Raw genomic sequence first — 18,862 nt, forward strand, 5'->3', positions numbered from 1 at the left:
GAAGGGAACAGAGAAGCCGTTGGTCGGTAGCCGGGACTCCCAGCAACTGAGAGTTGGAAAAGGAAATGGCCTGACATAGAGCAAGGCATCAGCATCTTCAATGTGGGGCCTTTCCATTTTACAGATATTGATGAATGTCAGCGAAATCCTCTCCTATGCCGAGGTGGCATTTGCCACAATACAGAGGGAAGTTATCGCTGCGAATGCCCTCCTGGTCACCAACTGTCCCCAAACATCTCTGCATGCATCGGTAAGGAGGAACTCTCTCAGACCGCTTGCGTGAGGTCAGTTGTTTGACCTGTATCCCTGCCACACTCAGACACTGTTTCTGTGACGGCCTTTGTTTCCAAACAGACATCAACGAGTGTGAGCTGAGTGCAAACCTCTGTCCCCACGGCCGTTGTGTGAACCTCATAGGGAAGTACCAGTGTGCCTGCAACCCGGGTTACCACTCCACTCCTGATAGGCTGTTCTGTGTCGGTAAGTTCCAGCCTCCTTTGAGCTCTCTTTGCAAATCACCCAAGCTGTGCATTGTGGGTTCTGCTTTTATTGCTAGGGGCTTTTGCTTAGTCTTTCTTGTTTCTCTGGAAGTAAAATCCTCACAGCGGCTCACAGTTCTCACACCTTACTTCCGTCCTCAAAGGGGCAGACGAGTGAGAGATGTGTAATCAGCTGCACGCTTTTTGAATAATGAGCGTAGCATATGAGCGCCAAAGCACATCAGGCGGTGATAATTAACCCTGGCATGAACTAAGTGTAGCAAGTGCCATGGAAAACATGGGAAGGCATGAGGTGAGGTCTCTGCCCTACTTGGTGGAGCTCACCTAAAGATTTCAAAGAGTGACCACTGGCAAGAAGGTCAGGGAATGTTCATATCGTACTCTGAAATAAAAGCCATGCCTGGCACTTCTTAAGTGTGGCCCTCTGTGGGACAAAGATTTTGCTTTGTGGTTGGTCCTCTGTACCATGAAGAGTGACACAGGGAGGCCCTGTGGCTTTACCATGCCCAGCGTCAAAGTGACATTGTATAAATGCTGCCAGTTTGGGTCTGGCTTGGGGTGTACACCATGTGGAACTGCCAAGTCGCAGATGGTTTCCACCCAAAACCATAAATCAGCCCAGATTCTTTTGAAATCTAGCCAAGGACAACTCAAGACTTCAGTTCAGGTTCAGAACCTCAGCCCATCAAGCCGTAATCCACGGTTATAACTGAGTCAGTGACCAAGAAGATCGGCACAACTCTAAACACAGGAGAAGGTGTCTCCGCCAGTGTTTATGTGCTGTACCGGAAGAGTCGAGGCTGGCTAATTTATAATGATAGAAATTCATTGATTCACAGCTCTGGAGGCTGGGAAACAGTGGTGAAGTTCTGGCACTGAACATGCTCCTTCTTGCTGCACCAAAAATGTGTAAAGAGCAAGAGAGAGAGAGGGGGGGGGGGAGAGGGAGAGAGAGAGAGGGAGAGGCCAAATTCACCCATTTAGTAATGGTACCGATGCCACCCATGAGAATGGAGTCCTCCTAATCTAACGGCCTCACTCCTCAATTCTTCTCTGGTGGTTAATTAAGTTTCAGCAGGAGTCTGGGGGAGGACCAGCATTCTTACGTTCTTCTCACTTCTCTCAGACATCGACGAGTGCAGCATAATGAATGGTGGCTGTGAAACCTTCTGCACCAACTCCGAGGGCAGCTATGAATGCAGCTGTCAGCCGGGCTTCGCGCTGATGCCAGACCAGCGGTCCTGTACAGGTGAGCGGCTTTCCCCTCCGCTTGTATCTCCCTCAGTGACAGTCCCCCAAGCAGAGCGACTCAGGGCCTGGGCTTAGGAGCGTGACAGCCTTGCATTCAGGTCCTTGTCAGTTGCATATTTCGGCTGTGTCTTCAAGCCACACTTATCAGCAAATCTTCATTTATAAAATGGAGTTGAGACTGTGGGCAAGAGGAAAAAGGTTTAGTATAGCACCCAGCTTGTAATCCATGGAGTAGAAAGCATTTTCTTCATGAAACAGCCTTTTGGAGAGTTGCATCCTGAACCTAATTTGGTGTAATTCCGAGTGTGTTTTCTGAAGCAGCCACATGGCCCGAGGATTTGTGGACACACAAAGCCTCAACCTCCATCCAAATCTACTGACTTGCAAAGTGCTGGGTCATCTTGATGAGGTCATCTTGCTGACCCACGTGTTTGGATAGATGCTGAAGTCTGAGAGCCACTCTCCTAACTTGTACCTCCCATCTTACTACCTTATGCTAGATGAGCCAGGCAACCAACAAGAGATAAAAAGTGACTCAGGCTTTGATTTTGCCTCTGGTTAGGAAGAGAAATTGCATTTGACCTTTAACACCCCCAAACTCTCCCCACACACACGTAAAACCCATCTCTGTGTAATTTGACTCTCCAAAGTAAATGTTGAAAGTAACCATTTATAACAGGACAATGATAAAATATGATTCATAATTATTTTGAATTACAAATTCATAGGTTTAAATTCGTATGGATAGTATTTCACACCCGCGTGGGTCTGCTGTGTTCTTAGACTGTATACTGAGAATTTTGGGATTGACTGCTTTCTTAGTCCCCAGGATAACCTGATGAGGTAACTGATACAAAGTTTCATTTGGATTTACTTAGGAGATAACTCATCTTACCCAAGTGGGCTGTTACATTGGGTCGGTTCATGCCTCCTTGCTGAATAATGGAGCCAATATCAGTATCTATAACCCGTGGTTGTTGATTTTCTTCTTTTCAGACATTGATGAGTGTGAAGATAACCCCAATATCTGTGATGGTGGCCAGTGCACAAACATACCTGGAGAATACCGGTGCCTGTGCTATGATGGCTTCATGGCGTCTGAAGACATGAAAACTTGCGTAGGTAAGGAAGAAGGCAGCGTCATCTGACTCACCTGTTCAGTCACAAGGATTGGGAAATCACGTGAAGATCAGTTTGCTCATATTTCCTGCCTGATAACTATTATAAACTGGTCGTTTTAAACTTCACCTTAGTAAGTGCTGGCGATTTCTGTGTTCTAGAAGTATTGTTGAACTACGAGAGTGCATTTTGGTCATCTGCAACCAGGCTGATCCTTTTAAAAGTCTTACTTTTAAGCAACAGTTAGTCTAGAGCTGGTTTTGCTATATTATTGAGGCAAGACCCTTTTGGAGCTCAGCTCGATGCCCTGTGAAGCATACGGCTTTCTAATTTAGCCACGGGAAAAGGCCACTAATGTTGCTCTTCTGTAAATGCCAAGGACTGCGTGGGTGGTTTGTTTCTTGGCATGAGCGAGCCCACCACTGATCTGAATATCTGCAGGTCATTCGTGTTCTCTCTACTGGTGATATCTCTGTGTCTGTCTGTCTGTCTGTCTGTCTGTCTGTCTCTCACTCTCTCTCTCTCTTTCACTCTCTCTCTCTCTCTGTGTCTGTCTCTGTCTCTCTCTCTGTCTCTCTCTGTCTCTCTCTGTCTCTATCTCTCTGTCTCTGTCTCTCTGTCTCTGTCTCTCTCTCGCTCCCTCCTTTCCTCCTCTGACTTTACCTGGGCCAGTGATGTCACCTTGTTCTATGTGCATCTATCCTCTGCCATAGACATGGGCTTAGAATTTGTTCTTCAAAAATCTGAGAATAATCTAGAACCCAGTTTATTTTCTTTATCTTAAGAATCACTGCATTTTTGTTGCCTCCTGTCCAGGGCCTAGAAGAACATTCTGTCTATCTATTGTCCATTTTTCTGTTTTAATTTCTTTTTGTTGTTTCTGGTGAGGAGATCATTCCCTCTTGGCCAGAGGTAGGTACCTAGGATGGTCATGTGCACCTTCATTATGTGGATGGTGTTTTGCCAGCATGAGTATCTGTGCACCACATTCAATCCTGGTGCCAGCGAAGGGCAGAAGGTGGCATCAGATCACTTAGGACTGGAGTTACAGCAGTTGTGAACAGCCGTGCGGGTGCTGGGAATCAAACCCCTGATCCTCTGGGAGAACAACCAGTGCTTTCAACCACTGAGCCATCTCTCCTACCCCTTCATCCTTTCTTTTTTAAATACGGAAAGTAAAATGTAGGCCTCAGACAAACAGAATCACAGTTACCTTACCACAGAGAATGTCATCTCCTAGAAAAATCCATCCCATAAGCGAGCTTCTACGCGGCAGGAATTAGGTTTACTGACCCTTCATGGTGGGGTAAAAGTCAGGCTACATGCTGAGCCAGCACTAAAGTGTGCCAGTGTGAATGTTTTTTCATTTTTTTCTGAGTAAAAGCATTCTAAGTATATTTTATGTTTTCTTTCCAAGATTATTATTTTAGTGAAAGTGTCTCACCTTTCCTTAGTTTTCTATCATAGCTCTTTTATCTCAGAAAATAAGTATCCATTGCAGCAGAAACCTGGACACATGGACTGTGTGTGTGTGTCTTACAGATGTCAATGAATGTGACCTGAATCCAAATATCTGCCTCAGTGGGACCTGTGAAAACACTAAAGGCTCCTTTATCTGCCACTGTGATATGGGCTATTCAGGGAAAAAAGGGAAAACAGGCTGTACAGGTATGTTTTCTTTTTCATATGAATAAAAAAAATCAAGTAGCTAAGAAACCGACATAATAATTACAGTTTAACCCAAGTTTCTAAACTTACTGTTTTAACTGCATTGTAGGTATTTTGTGTGCCATATTTTATTACTTTAGCTTCTATGCCTTTGAAACTTTCCATGATTTATTAGAACTAAGGTGAATGAAGTCTGTCTTTTATCTGTGAAAACAAAGGTATGCTGTGCCGGATAGGTTAACATGGCGACTGCTGTGCTGTGCTGCATAAGTTAACATGGTGACTGCTGTGCTCTGCTGCATAAGTTAACATGGTGAATGCTGTGGGTTTTATGGGTTAAGAGTCATACTTTCAGGCCACCTTAGTGACCACGCTGGTTCCTGGAGATTGCCAACCCTTGGTCAGACCAAGCTTCTTTGCCAGCACTTTATTTTACAACTGAAATTGCTTGTTCAGGGGAGGAAAACACCCTGCATTTCATCAGTTCTTCCCGGTCTTTCAATCCTCAAGTTAGATTGCTTTTGACGCATTAACATTTCAGTCTAAACAAGTCTTTGTTTATGTGACATAACTAATGTCAAGGACTTGAGCCAGTCACAGTTTTCTGCTTCGCTATCAATGGCACTTAAGAAAACCTCTTGCAATATTTTCAGGAGGCTAGTCTGTTCAATGCCAAATGGGAGAAGCCACTCTGTGCCATGATGTTACCTTATAAGTGTTTAGTTGTTGTGTTCAAACAGGAAATAATGAAGTTTCATACATGGAATGGCAGACCATGAAGTTTTACTATGATAACTTATATTAAAGCGATAGATTATAACATATAACATAATTTAAAACATCATGGACATCGTGGTGAGTTTGATCTAGGTAACTTCAAAAAACATTTAACAAGTAATGGATTGCCCTTGAATTCTAGAAGCTGCTTGGCTAGGCCTTATGACTTAAACATTAAAATTGTCATATTGGCAACTTGATAATGTATGGATCCTCAGCTTGATTATATCAGTGTATTTCAAGAAGGCGTCAAAATATATTTATTAGTTACAAAGTGGCCTTGTTAACTGTCAAACTTACTAATACATGGCAGTAATATTATTAGTGTTTCAAAAATGACAGTCCGCCAAAGCCATTGGAGGAGGTGGAACACTGAAACATTTCTATGCTACCTCTGTTGCTTATCCGAAGTCCCTTCTGATAAATGGCAGAATGCTTAAACTCTCAGCCTCTCTGCATAGGTGCTCAAGTACAAAGGATTCTCTGGTTCAAAATTTACTATGAGCTTCCAGTGTTGACATAAGGGTTGCTAAGGGATTGTGGCCTGGCAGCGTGAATAGGCAGGTAGACTAATTCTATGGTGTGTGGTCATGAATAGAGGAAAGAAATAAAACTCATTGATGTTCAAGCCAAGGAACGTGGTGATCCCAAGGAGACACAGTCTTCATTGGGTACAGTCTTCATTGGCTCTAGGGAAAGGGTCTGGAGAGCTCCATTTACAAGGTCCGTTTAACTGGGGAGTGTGCAGTGGATGGCTATTTTGGAGCCTTTACCATGAGGAAAGGTTATATCCTTGTTATAGTTGCATCATTATAGGTAAAAGAGATAATGATGAATGGCAACTTACTGCTATTCTGATACCCTGCCTCGAGGCAACGTGAAGTCTACTGAAACTTCTATGTAACTGTTTGCCACACATGCATGAACTCCATTTTTCTAGGGAAATCTTTTGTAATTGAATTTTCAGCCATGCTGAGACAGAGGGGACAGGAAGTACTCACTGCGTGCTGGATGAGTCAGTGCCAATGTTAGAGTACAGTAATCACCTTCCAGTAAACCCCACGAGCGGAAATATACTCAGGGAAATACTGTCCTTTCAGAAGGGCCATTGCCTCCCTATTCTTTCCAACTGCAGTCTGGGATCGCCTTTCAATTTAATGGTATCCACCAAGTACTATAAGAGGAGGCCCCCAGTTTTGTGGCCTCTTCGATATCACGCTTGCATGGCTTTTGATATTTCACATTAGAAAGAGTAGAATCCAGGATTTTGTTCTGGGCTCTTCCGAGGGTTTGTGATCATAAACAAATGACCAGGGGCCTCTGATTTTAACCGAACAACCCCCTTGGGCAAAGAACACTGCAGTGACCTATGGGAGGAGTGGGCTGCCTCCCAGTGAGAAGAAAAAAGATCCTCTGTGAACAATCCTGTTAGCAACAGCCAAGGGTATCACACTGGACCGGAAATGACTTAGGCAGACAGGAACTGGCAAGAAGCCTCACGCACTTGCAAACAAGTTTTTAAAACTCAGCCAAACTGTCTTTTCAGTTCCATGTAACTAGGGCTCTCTCAGGCTGGTTTCAAGTCAGTGTTACTCATAGCTTCAAGTGCCACCAGGTCACCTTGGTGATGGTCCTGTTAAAGACCAGTGTTTATAACATCCCAGACAACTAATGTAAACCGAGATGCTTATCCTGCCTAAGTGGCTAAGTAAGACGCACTGCAATTAGCAGCAAAAAGAGATGTTGCAACTGTGTCATAACACACACACACACACACACACCGCATACTTGCACACCCTGCTTATTTAGATAGATTTTTTTTTTAATGAGCACCCTGAGAGGCTTAAGAACACATATGCTATTTCCTAAGGAGAGACTTTGTTTCATGAGAACTGGTCACCCTCTGGACTCCATTACAACTCCGTCTAAATATGTCAGTCCCCCTTGTCATTACTGATTGTTTCCATTTTAACAAATAAACATGTTTTCTTCTCCCAATCACATCGGCAGTGTTAAGAGTCCACCCACTGACTCACATTCCCAGCCCACACAGATGCTAAGGGTTTCATTTTTTTTTTTCTTCTTTAGCTTTGTCCACATTGTGGATACTGTTGATGGGGGAATGTTTGACTTAATGGAGAGAGAATGTGCGTTTGCTTGAAACCTAGGATGCAGCTCCTCTGGCTTTGGCTTGAGTGGGCGGGGTCACAGTTTCCCTGTGACCTCTGCTGCTTGTCCTAACTATAATGGGAAGACGATAAAGCCATTGCAGGGTGCCGCCCAAGTGGGTCTCGGCTTTCACAAGCTCGAGTTTTAGAACCTACCTGGCATCACATGCTCTCTCTTTTTTTTAAGAAATATATTTTATTAATTTATTTATATTACATCTCAATTGTTATCCCATCCCTTGTATCCTCCCTCCCTCCCATTTTCCCCTTACTCCCCTCCCCTATGACTGTGCCTGAGGGGGACTTCCTCCCCCTTTATATGCTCATAGGATATCAAGTCTCTTCTTGGTAGCCTGCTATCCTTCCTCTGAGTGCCACCAGGCCTCCCCGTGCAGGGGACGTGGTCAAATATGGGGCACCAGAGTTCATGTGAAAGTCAGACTCCACTCTCCATTCAACTGTGGAGAATGTCCTGTCCATTGGCTAGATCTGGGTAAGGGTTTGAAGTTTACTGCACGTATTGTCCTTGGCTGGTATCATAGTTTGAGCAGGACCCGTGGGCCCAGATCTGCCCATCATAGTGTTCTTCTTGTAGGTTTCTAGGACCCTCTGGATCTCTTAACCGGGGGATAAAATCAGAAGAGTTGAACTAGCAAGAATTCTGGATAAATCTGTTTCTCAAACTCTGTGTTCCTATCACATGGAGACTGTTTCTGGCGGTTCTCAGAATCATACGCTTCCGCACCAACAGCTAGTCATTTCCTCCCGCCTTCTTATCACCACGGCTTTTCCTCCACTGGCTCTCAGCCTGTGGAAACTCCATGGGTGTTCACTTCAGTTAATAGTTTTGGCTCAAATTTTGACCCAGATTAAGAAATCCAAGTAGCCCTTGCATTTAAGTTATCACGCCAACTTCCTCAGCCCTAGGTCTAGAGATCCCTCTAAGCCAGGACCCTGGGCTCAGGATCGTGGGACAGAAGATGTCTGGGGCAGAAGGACAAGCATCTCTGTAGGTGGCATGGTGTGGGAGACTACAGAAGGTCAAAATACATCCCATGGCTGGGTGACAGATTGTGGGCGTAGGCAAAGCCCTGCCAGGGAGTCCCTTACCCTCCAGGGGGCCCTGTTCAAAGGACCTGTGAGAGTCTTTGTGACAGAGGACCAGTGGGGTTAAGGAGCTTGCAGTGTCAGCCTGAATGTGAATTTCTTTGCTTTGCTTGGCTTCCACTTCTTCTGAGAAATGAATTTTCTGTCTGGAGCAAACTTGTGGAGAAAAGAGAACATTTGTACAGAAAGAGATGTTCTTGGCAAATGTGTGCCGTTTCCTTCATGCTATTGAAGAGTGTTTCAGTATGCTGCTTTTGTTTGCTTGTTTTCCTTATGGCTCAGTTTCCCTCTGTTTGCCCAAGTTTGCCATGGAAACAGTTAATAAGAGCTGGAATGTGTGTGTGTGTGTGTGTGTGTGTGTGTGTGTGTGTGTGTGTGTGTGTGTCCATGTCCATACTCACGCTGACCGCTGATGCTGTTAACTTGGAAATGTGTTTGCATCCTTTGAGCTGCTGTCTTTCTCATCTGCTTCTTACGCCCTAAGAACATAAGCTACTTAGCAGGATTTATTATATTCACAACATGAGGCTTGAACGTGACCCTGAAGTTACCCTTTTCAGGTATTCCAAAGGTCCCAACACACATCCTCTTCCAAATGGAATTTCTTTCACCTCAAAAGCATGACAAAAGTCTAAAAATATTTTTATTTGATTATTATATTTTATTAATAATTTATTAAACATATAAAATCATATTTCTCATTACATTTTAATAATAATAATAATAATAATAATAATAATAATAATAATAATAATAAATCCCTGTATCAAAAGAAGTGGCCATTTTGTTAAATGTAAGATTAATGGAAAAGATAAAAGCATATGAAAATAGTGGTATCTTTGACCATTAGACAACTGGGCAAAGAGAGAATAAAAAGACAATTGGGGGTTGACTATGGTCAAAGGACATGATATATATGTATGAAGACATAATCAGACCCATTTTACAAAATGAATATATGCTAGTAAAAAGAGAAAATTGGAGAGTATAGACTTACAGATGGACAGGCTCTGACTAATTGTGAAATTATACTTTGTAAATGACCGTTCTAGGCTTAAGATGGAACCTTTGGCAAGCCACCTGTTCTTAAAACACTTCTGAATCATTTAACTGAGTAAACAAAAGAGGAAACAAAAAAGAGTAAACAAAAGAGCAAGTATAGGGTCCCCACCTGAATTCTTCTTCAGCCACTATCTGAGTGGCCACTGGAAATCCTTGCAACATTCCTTATGACTGCCCAAGGTCTGTGTGAGGCATTGGTTTCCACTTAAAAAATCATAATATCTTATCCATGCATATCTGTTTCTAGTAAGTGACAGCGCTAATTATGAAGATAACCCCTTATACATTGAATTTATTTGATGGAAAAAAGTCACCCTAATGTTTTTATACAGTCTATCTTAGATACATTTGAAATGAAATTTCAGAGAAGAGAGAAAAAAAGAAATCACTTTTGATCTTTTACTAACTTGACCTAATCTGGTCTGTCTGTCTTTCTTTCTTTCTTTCTTTCTTTCTTTCTTTCTTTCTTTCTTTCTTTTTTTCCGAGACAGGGTCTCTCTGTGTAGCCTTGGCTGTCCTGGACTCGCTTTGTAGACCAGGCTGGCCTCAAACTCACAGCCATCTGCCTGCCTCTGCCTCCCGAGTGCTGTAATCTGGTATTTCTTATTCTGACAAAAGTTCTTTTCTAGGCTGACTTTAGTTTTACATGAAGCTCACGAAGGCTTAGGCTGCAGTGTGCTGCCAACTGACAGGAAGCTAGGGAAGAGTACACAAAGCCTCAAGCAACATCTTCTGCGTAGGACTGAAGTGATACTACCTAAAACAAGAATCGTACAAAAGTAAAGCATACTGAAATAACAATGCTTTAACTTTAATAATAAAAATATGTCATCATTCAAGAATTTTTTGATGTGTCAACATTATATTCATTTGCCTCTAAATATGAGAAATGCATATTTCCTATAGTTGTCTTAACAAAATATATTGCCAATAAAAACATGACCATAAACACTAACTGGAAGGCATTATTAGGCAACTCACTTTTTATGTTGTCACTTGGAGAGAGGTGGCTTTGCCAAGAGGAGGCTGGCCAGAGAATGGCGAATGGCGGCCACCCACAGCAAATGCAATGAGCACATCCTTCTGTCTTTGCAAATTAAAGTGCAAAGCCACTCAATAGGGAACTTAGCACATACGCATCTGTATTACACTGTGGTGAGGATGAGAGAGAATTTGCTTTTGAGTACTGCTAAGTCATTTTTTTTTTAAGGCCAGAAAAGCACACACACAAAAAAACAAATAAAAAAGCTTTGGTGCCAAACTTTTTTCTGAAGTGCTGGTTATTTTCCAGACATCAATGAATGTGAGATCGGAGCACATAACTGTGGCAGACATGCTGTATGCACCAACACGGCGGGGAGCTTCAAGTGCAGCTGCAGCCCCGGCTGGATTGGAGACGGCATTAAGTGCACAGGTGAACTGGAAAAATGGCGAAAGTTGCATTCGTGAACTACATGGATTAGAAACGTGAAAATACGAATTGTATAAAGTGAGATTTGATTTGTACATTACTCGATGTAAATGTCGTGGTATTGATAATCATTTGTTCTTAAGATCTGGATGAATGCTCCAATGGAACGCACATGTGCAGCCAACACGCGGACTGCAAGAACACCATGGGGTCGTACCGCTGTCTCTGTAAGGACGGATACACGGGCGATGGCTTCACCTGCACAGGTATGCTTGCTTTGGAAACAACCGTGTGACTGTGTAACCAGCAATTCTTTTTGAAGACTAGGGCGTCCCGGTCAAGTGCCAGATAAGATTTTTTTATCAGAGATTAGGTCCCCATGGAATGAAACCTTGGTGGCAGGTCACCAAGAAGAACTCAAAAGCTAGCACAGTCTATGCGTGTATATCTGCCTGACTCTCACACACACAGACATTTCATGCATATGCATATGTATGCATGTACATATATATGTACACATATACATTTATATGCACACATATCAATCTATATAATGACAAGTGTTCACCTTTGTGCCTTCATCCCTGTTTCTCACTGGTGACTTCCTGTCTTATCAAACCCAAGGATAAACTTCCTGTAGGAAGACACAGGACAGAGGATGTGGTGTTCTGCATGAGGGAGGCAGTACAAACCCTCGCCACATCACCATACCATCACAGTGTGTTGGCATAACAACAGTTCAAAACTGTTTTGTAAGGCTTTCTCTTACCTGATGATGTGAAATCGTCATTCTTCTTGGCTCTAATTAAAAGTCACAGAATTAGCATAAACTTGCAATATGAATTTAAATATGTATGATTTCATACTATGCAATTGCACAGTTTATGCAGATACTCAGCTGTGCTTGTCCACAAAGACAGTGCCTCTTGTGTCAAGGCTTTGGGATTAAATAAGACAGACCCATTACCCATTGGCCATAAAGTAGTATGACTGTACTATCCATATTTCAAGTCACCTATGTGACTTAGAGAATCAGCTTAAATTCATTTAAAAAATTGAGAAGAGCTGATTTCTGTCTGGCACTGTGAAGTCAATAATAAGGTGTCAGGTAAGTGCAAAAAAGCAAAGGGTCACTGGGTGACCTTCGAAAATGTGCTGGAAGTTTTATCATTGCTGAAATCATCTCTGCCCAATCCAAGGATGTTTTATCTTATTATCTTATGCACTCATTAGGCATTGATGCTCACGTGCACTCCACTTGGTCTGTTCCCGAAGCCTGAGAAATGGGTACACACTGTGATGTGTCCTTTTGGGTCTGGAACATGTCCTCCCTGTGAGTGACCCTTCTTGTCAAAAGATCTTAGCCTGAATAATAAGTTTGACCTAATATTCACCCTGCAGCATTAGGGATGATATAGGATTCAGAGTTCTGAGTCTGTACCTAACACTGCTGCACATTCAATATTGGGCATGCCAAAGAAAAAGCCAGTGAGTTTACATTTATCAAGCAGGAGTTAGGACGAAGTTCCGCTAAGCTCGGGAACTTGGCAGTTATAAAAAATTATAGGACCTGAGGCACTGGAAAGCGCTTGATTGCAAAAGTATAGCTTGTGTTTCTGTCTGCAGACCTCGACGAGTGCTCGGACAACCTGAACCTTTGTGGCAATGGCCAGTGCCTCAACGCCCCTGGCGGGTACCGCTGCGAATGTGACATGGGCTTTGTGCCCAGTGCTGACGGGAAAGCCTGTGAAGGTAACCATGGGGAAGCTGTAAGAGCCCGGCAGGGCTGGGTGAGATTTGATTATTCGCACATTGCTGACTTTTTTTCTACTCTAAACCTGGAGTGTGTTTTACCTTCGCATGTAAGCTGGTCCGTTGACTTGGTAGAGGGGTAGGACGGTTAGTATTGTCAACCTCAGAAGATCTAGGGACACTGAGAGTCGGGCCTCTGGGCATGCCTGTGAGGGATTATCTAGATGAGATTACCTGAGGTGAGAGTCATCTAAACTCTGGGGAGCATCGTTTTATAGGCCAGGGTCCCGGATTAGGTAAGATAAGAGAAAGAGAACAGGACATCAGCAGCCTCTGCTCTCTGCTTCCTGGCCGTGGACATACATGACCGCTGCCTCAAAGCGCCTGCTACCATGATGTCCCTGCCACAAACACACATGAGCTGAAATAAATGCTCTTACTTTTGCTACTTTTTGGGGGGTATTTTGTCACACCAACAGGACAAGTGACTGGTAGAAGATAATTGTACCTTCAGGTAGACCATTTCTGTTAATGCAGAGAAAATCTGGGCCAAGTGGTCTGCAGTGTCAGACCATGGCACATAAGAGAGAAACAGTGACTATGCACAGTTCATTCTGTGGGACTCAGTTATCCCTACTTCTGAGGGAAAAAAAACCCTCTCAAAGCCCAGATCCCTTGATGTTCTGAGAGCTGTCTATAAATACAGAAGCATGGTTGTTAATGTCAGCCAGGCTTTGGTTTCTAGAGATCAAGTCTTCCAGATAATGACAGCACAGAGTTTGCTTCCTTGTGTGGAGTATTGGCCTAAATATATCTTAGAACATTCTCTAAATACCTCCAGCATGTAGATGGAGAACGGGATTTGACATGTCCCTGGAGGAGAGTTCCCTGGAATAGCGCCACTTGCTTTGGTCTCTCGGCTTCAAGCTCTGTCTTTCTGGGAAGCATTGGTCAGACAGGAAGAGGCCTGGGAGCCTCTTGACTCAGGACGGATCCAATTAGGAAGTAACAGATTCTCCTTCTTACTCACACTTGTCAAATCTAAGCACATTGTCTTTATTGAACGTAATTAGGGACTACAGTGAACTAAAGTGATTTCAGGAGAAATAAACAAATGATAACGATTGACAGAAGTTTAGGCAAGACCGCGATTAGCGCTTTAGCCAATAGCTGTTCCTTATTAAGCAGATATGAATTCAGAATCCCCAGCTGTGTTGTATGCATTGATTTCTGTTTTTTCCTTAGTTTTGGAACCCTTGGGCATTCTTTGTTGTGTTCCTGTTAAAAACGCAGCACCAAAAGAAAGCTTCTGAGGCAAGACGCTATATTATGTCCTTGCTCATGAGCCTAATGCCTTGTTGGCTTCTGTACCCCCAAGCCCAGGGGACATAGGCACTAATGCCACTGCTGGTGACACAAGCAGTCCCAGGGCAAATGTTGCTTCTCTTAAAACTTTACAGGAAGGGTTTGTTTGTTTGTTTGTCCTTAATATAAATCATCACCGACAGAGTGGTCACGCCTAGTTAAAGCAGTCTCCAGTCTGAAAATGTGTGTATTCATCACACAAACAGAACACTCTGGGGAAGCAGTCGGGGGTGGGGGGTGGGGTGGGGAGGCCTGGAAGAGGCATCCGCAGTGCGCAGGTCTCCTATGGACCACAGCAAGCACACCCATAGAACTAGACTAGGACAGAGCAGAAAACTGAACTTTAAAGCTATCCTAAAGAGGGTCTTAAAATTTTAATTCTCCCCCAAAACTGTGGAATATATAGACAAGAACAACACAAGAATTTAGTCTGTATTGTTCTGTTTGGCTCTTGATTACGTCAAGATGTAAATCTATATCAAATGTCACAAAGACAGATGGCTGCCTAGAAAATGTTCAGGCTATGGCTTGGCATGTGACGGGGCCCAAGGAGGCATAGCCTGTCACTAGCAAGCCTTCGGTGTAGTGACAATCCCCTGTAAGTCTAGGGGACTGCCTACATTGTTGGCAGGTAGACTACATGTTCTTAATGCCAATATCTATTGGCTAATTTTATTGGGTGGCTTCTTTAATGGAATTTTTAAAATTCCCCCTCTTTTTGTAATCCTTCCCCCCTCAAGATATTGATGAGTGCTCCCTTCCAAACATCTGTGTCTTTGGAACTTGCCACAATCTCCCGGGCCTCTTCCGTTGTGAGTGTGAGATTGGCTACGAGCTGGACCGGAGTGGTGGGAACTGCACAGGTAAGGTATCACTCATGTTAAAAAAAAAAAAAAAGGAGGGTGGGGCTTCAGGTATCCCAGGGGGCATGTTACTTGGGCATCACCGGGACCAAAGAAGCGACAGAGGAAAAGACAGGAAGAGTAAGGCATTGGCAGTCAAGGGTGTATTTTCTCAGGCCTGGAATGGATAGGTAAGAGTGTACAAAGGGAAGAGATAGGTCTGTAGGTGTGGACGTGAGCTTGTGGCTCTAGAGGGATATTTCTGGGGAGCTCTCGCTGCACAGCTTCCTGCCATTTTCTTCCCTCCTAGAATACACCTTCAGAACCTCCATTCAGGGGCCATGCCTTGAGATCTCTGATTCGTTCCTTGTACATTTCCAATGCAATACCCACACCTTTCCACCCCTGCTCCGGGTACTGAGCACCAGAGTGCCTGATACGTAGGGGCAGGCCATGCATTTCTTTTGTGCGCAGTGGTGGGTGTTGGGGGTACAAGTAGGTGGTTAGGTGTCTGTACCTATGTATGTGGAGGCTGGAAGTCAAGGTCCAGTGTCTTCCTCTGTTGCTTTCTACCGCACTTGTTGAGACATGGTCTCTCACTGATTGGCTAGACTGGCTGCCGTGAGTTCCTGAGAGCGTCCTGCTTCTTTCTCCTACTCCGAGCAGTCTGTGGGTGCAGGGCATCTCAACTCGGGTTCTCCTGTTTGCATAGCCAATGCTTCACCCACTGAACTATCTTCTTAGCTCCATTTAATACATAAGTAATTTTTCTGTAGAACAAAGGACTCCCAGGGAAACATTAAAAAAACAAAACAAAACAAAAAACCTACAGCCACCCACCACACAGCTCTCTTTGGTACCAAGAAAAGGCGGACAATCAGAGCCAGTTTTTTTTTTTTGATCCACCCTCCTACTCAAAATACAGAGGAAGCAGGTCCCATCCTCAAGGACGTTGGGTTCCCAGGCCACAGCAAACACCCCAGGACAAGCATCCTGATTCCCCACACTGTCTGCTCCAAAGCCATTTGTCTAGTTCGGGGTGTTTCTAAAGCATTAAAAACAAAAAAGGAAGGTTGTACAGGGTTAGAATTTGTCAAAAAAAAAAATTCATGTCCTAAGTATCTGGAATGCTGTGTATATTTTTGGACTAGAAACCAAAAGGAAACGTTCTGCGCAGCATCTGTGTGAGGAGACTCTTACGAGCTTGAAGAAGCTCACTAAGCCTCCTGCATGTGTATGCAAGAGGACAGTAGAGACCACCTGCTCCCAAGTGCTCCCTGGGACAGCTTGCTCTAATTTGACAAAATAACACGCCACACATATTAAATATTGCTTTTATAAACCTATGTCTGAAATTTTGGTTGACCGAGGTCAAAACAATGTTTTGCCGCCAGTTACCTTGACTGGAATATTTTTCTTAGCTCCAAAGCTACATTTTATTCTGATGACAAATTCGAAGGGTAAACATGTTCAGGGGGTGGGGGTTGGATCAAAGACTTCAACACAGGTCCTCCTGGTGCCTCTTGGAGGTGGGAGGCAGAATCAGTAGGCATAACCTCAGAACGGTCCTCAGTGGGAGCCAGAGACTAGGTGCGACTGCCTTGGTGATGTCAGTCCACACGGGATGCTGGGTAATTCTGCCCATCTGTTTGGCTGCAGATGTCAATGAGTGTCTGGATCCAACCACCTGTATCAGTGGCAACTGTGTCAACACCCCTGGTAGTTACATATGCGACTGTCCACCTGATTTTGAGCTGAATCCAACTCGAGTTGGCTGTGTCGGTAAGATCCCTAAAACTTTTTTTTAAGGCACATGCTATTTATTATCTTAAAAGCGTTACTGAATATTCCACTCCTGATGTTTTCAAAAGTAATAGTATAGAAATGTAAATATTTCTTAAACACATTATATACTTTGAGCTTTCTTTTCTGAAGGAAAACAGCATATATATATATATATATATTCTTAGGCACTTTTCAGCTTCTTCTTAGTAAAGGTAAATTTCAGAAATGAGTTTGACTCTTTGCCCCTTCTACCACTACAACAGGGAGAATTTGCCTGACAAGTGTTTTGGGGTTTTTTTTGGTGTGTGTGTTTGTGTGTGTGACAAATAGATACTCGATCCGGAAACTGCTATCTGGACATCCGGCCTCGAGGAGACAACGGAGATACAGCCTGCAGCAATGAAATCGGAGTTGGTGTTTCTAAGGCTTCCTGCTGTTGCTCGCTGGGTAAAGCCTGGGGAACTCCGTGTGAACTGTGTCCTGCTGTGAACACGTGTAAGTGGACAACCTCCTGCCTGTTATTACTCCATTCCAGACCTGTTCTCTCTAGAGTCATAAAGGGGAAACAACTGAAGGAGGGATCTGCTGGTGTCGCCATGTTTGGGATAGGAAAGGGTCAAGGCCATCAGTCCAGGACATAGGAGCCCAAAAGCTCTCTCTTTGGCTTGCCCTAAAAGTTGTGTAGGGCAGGGAGTGTCTCCTATCCTAGTAAGAAGTTAGAATGACTTCAGTATTTCCAGGGCTAGGTTTTCAAGTATATTTGAATGGAAACTCCAGAATGCAGCTTGAAGGATACACCTCTTTTAAAGGGGCTTCTTGTCTTGTATACTTTGATTTAAATCAGGTGTAGCCAATCTGGCCAAAGTCAGTGCCTGCTGCTTACAGGGCCTATTGGCATTAACATCGGTTCACCCCTTGAAGAAGGGCCATTTGCTCCTCACAATATTCACCAAGTAAGTTGAGAGTAGAAATATGGATTAGCCAGAGTTCTGCCCTCCAGGAATGTGCACCTGTTAGGCAGAATAGGTCACAAATATAAGCGCTCTACTTCAGCACGAGCCTCAACCTGAGGAAGAAGAGTAGGCACAAAGTCACACTGGACAGAAAACATGCCCTAGGTTCAAGGTGGGACCTTCCAAGTGGTGGCTGTGTGACCTTGGCCAGGTTAGTGTCTTAGGATACCTCACCCATCACAGCCTGGCCACCACCACCTTCTCTCAGAGAAAGAGAGACAGACAGACAGACCGACAGACAGACACAGACAGAGAGAGGGAGAAGGAGATATTAGTTTAAGTTGGAAGTGGGTGTTGACTGCTTTGTGAACTTTTCAGCATTAAAAAACAAAAACAAAAACAAAAAACACATGACATAAGTAAGGAGACACCCAAAGGAGGAGCAGAAGAAAACTAAAGAGGAAGACCCCAATGTCATTGATATTAAGAGGGGCAGAACCAGGTTAGGATTTGAGGCTATGATATAGGACAACAATGATGAGCAAGAAGTCACAGCTCAGATTACATGGGAATTTGAACATATATGAATCCATATGGTTTTATAAAGCCAGGGCAAGGATGAGGCTCAGAAAGACATTGATAATTTTGAAAGAATAAGACTCAGGTTCTTTAGGGTGACATTATGGGCTGGGTCACTGTTACTCACATGCTGAGCCATGACACCGAAAGAAAGCCTCTCGTGGCTTGCTGGAATAGTTAAAAGAGCCTAGAAAAGCTGGCTTCTTTTGGAGATCATATCTTTAGAATCACATGAGCGGCAGAGGAGTGAGAAAAATATCTAGCCATCAAGGAGGGGAGTGGGCCGAGAAAAAGAATGAAGAATCTCCTACCCTCTGTTTGGAAAGGGTTTTAGAGAGAAGCTGGTGGTTATTATGAGAGATGCTGACACCTAGGAAGGAATACGAAGTGTAACCAAAATGGAGTGAAGTGAGCAGGAAACAAAAATAGGGAGGAACCCTCTTTTAAAATGCAGTGGACAGATATAAAGAATAAAATATCTCACAAGAATGTAAGACCAGGAGAGTAACTCTGGGTTTCCAAG

General features: G+C 43.7%; 1 protein-coding gene across 2 annotated transcripts in view; it reads left to right on the forward strand.

Moving 5' to 3' along the window:
• Positions 1–18,862, forward strand: part of FBN1 (fibrillin 1) — a 201,976-nt gene that overhangs the window by 134,809 nt on the left and 48,305 nt on the right. For both annotated transcript variants that reach the window (XM_084775482.1, XM_084775483.1), the window contains exons 28-38: positions 125–250; positions 355–480; positions 1,627–1,749; positions 2,748–2,873; positions 4,413–4,538; positions 10,944–11,066; positions 11,207–11,329; positions 12,690–12,815; positions 14,921–15,043; positions 16,682–16,804; positions 17,138–17,302. In XM_084775482.1, the coding sequence (XP_084631608.1) occupies positions 125–250; positions 355–480; positions 1,627–1,749; positions 2,748–2,873; positions 4,413–4,538; positions 10,944–11,066; positions 11,207–11,329; positions 12,690–12,815; positions 14,921–15,043; positions 16,682–16,804; positions 17,138–17,302 (1,410 nt within the window). The remainder of the gene's footprint in view (positions 1–124; positions 251–354; positions 481–1,626; positions 1,750–2,747; positions 2,874–4,412; positions 4,539–10,943; positions 11,067–11,206; positions 11,330–12,689; positions 12,816–14,920; positions 15,044–16,681; positions 16,805–17,137; positions 17,303–18,862) is intronic.

Source organism: Acomys minous (assembly GCF_964271855.1).
Source record: "Acomys minous genome assembly, chromosome: 3".
In the NCBI taxonomy this organism is placed as follows: Eukaryota; Metazoa; Chordata; class Mammalia; order Rodentia; family Muridae; genus Acomys; species Acomys minous.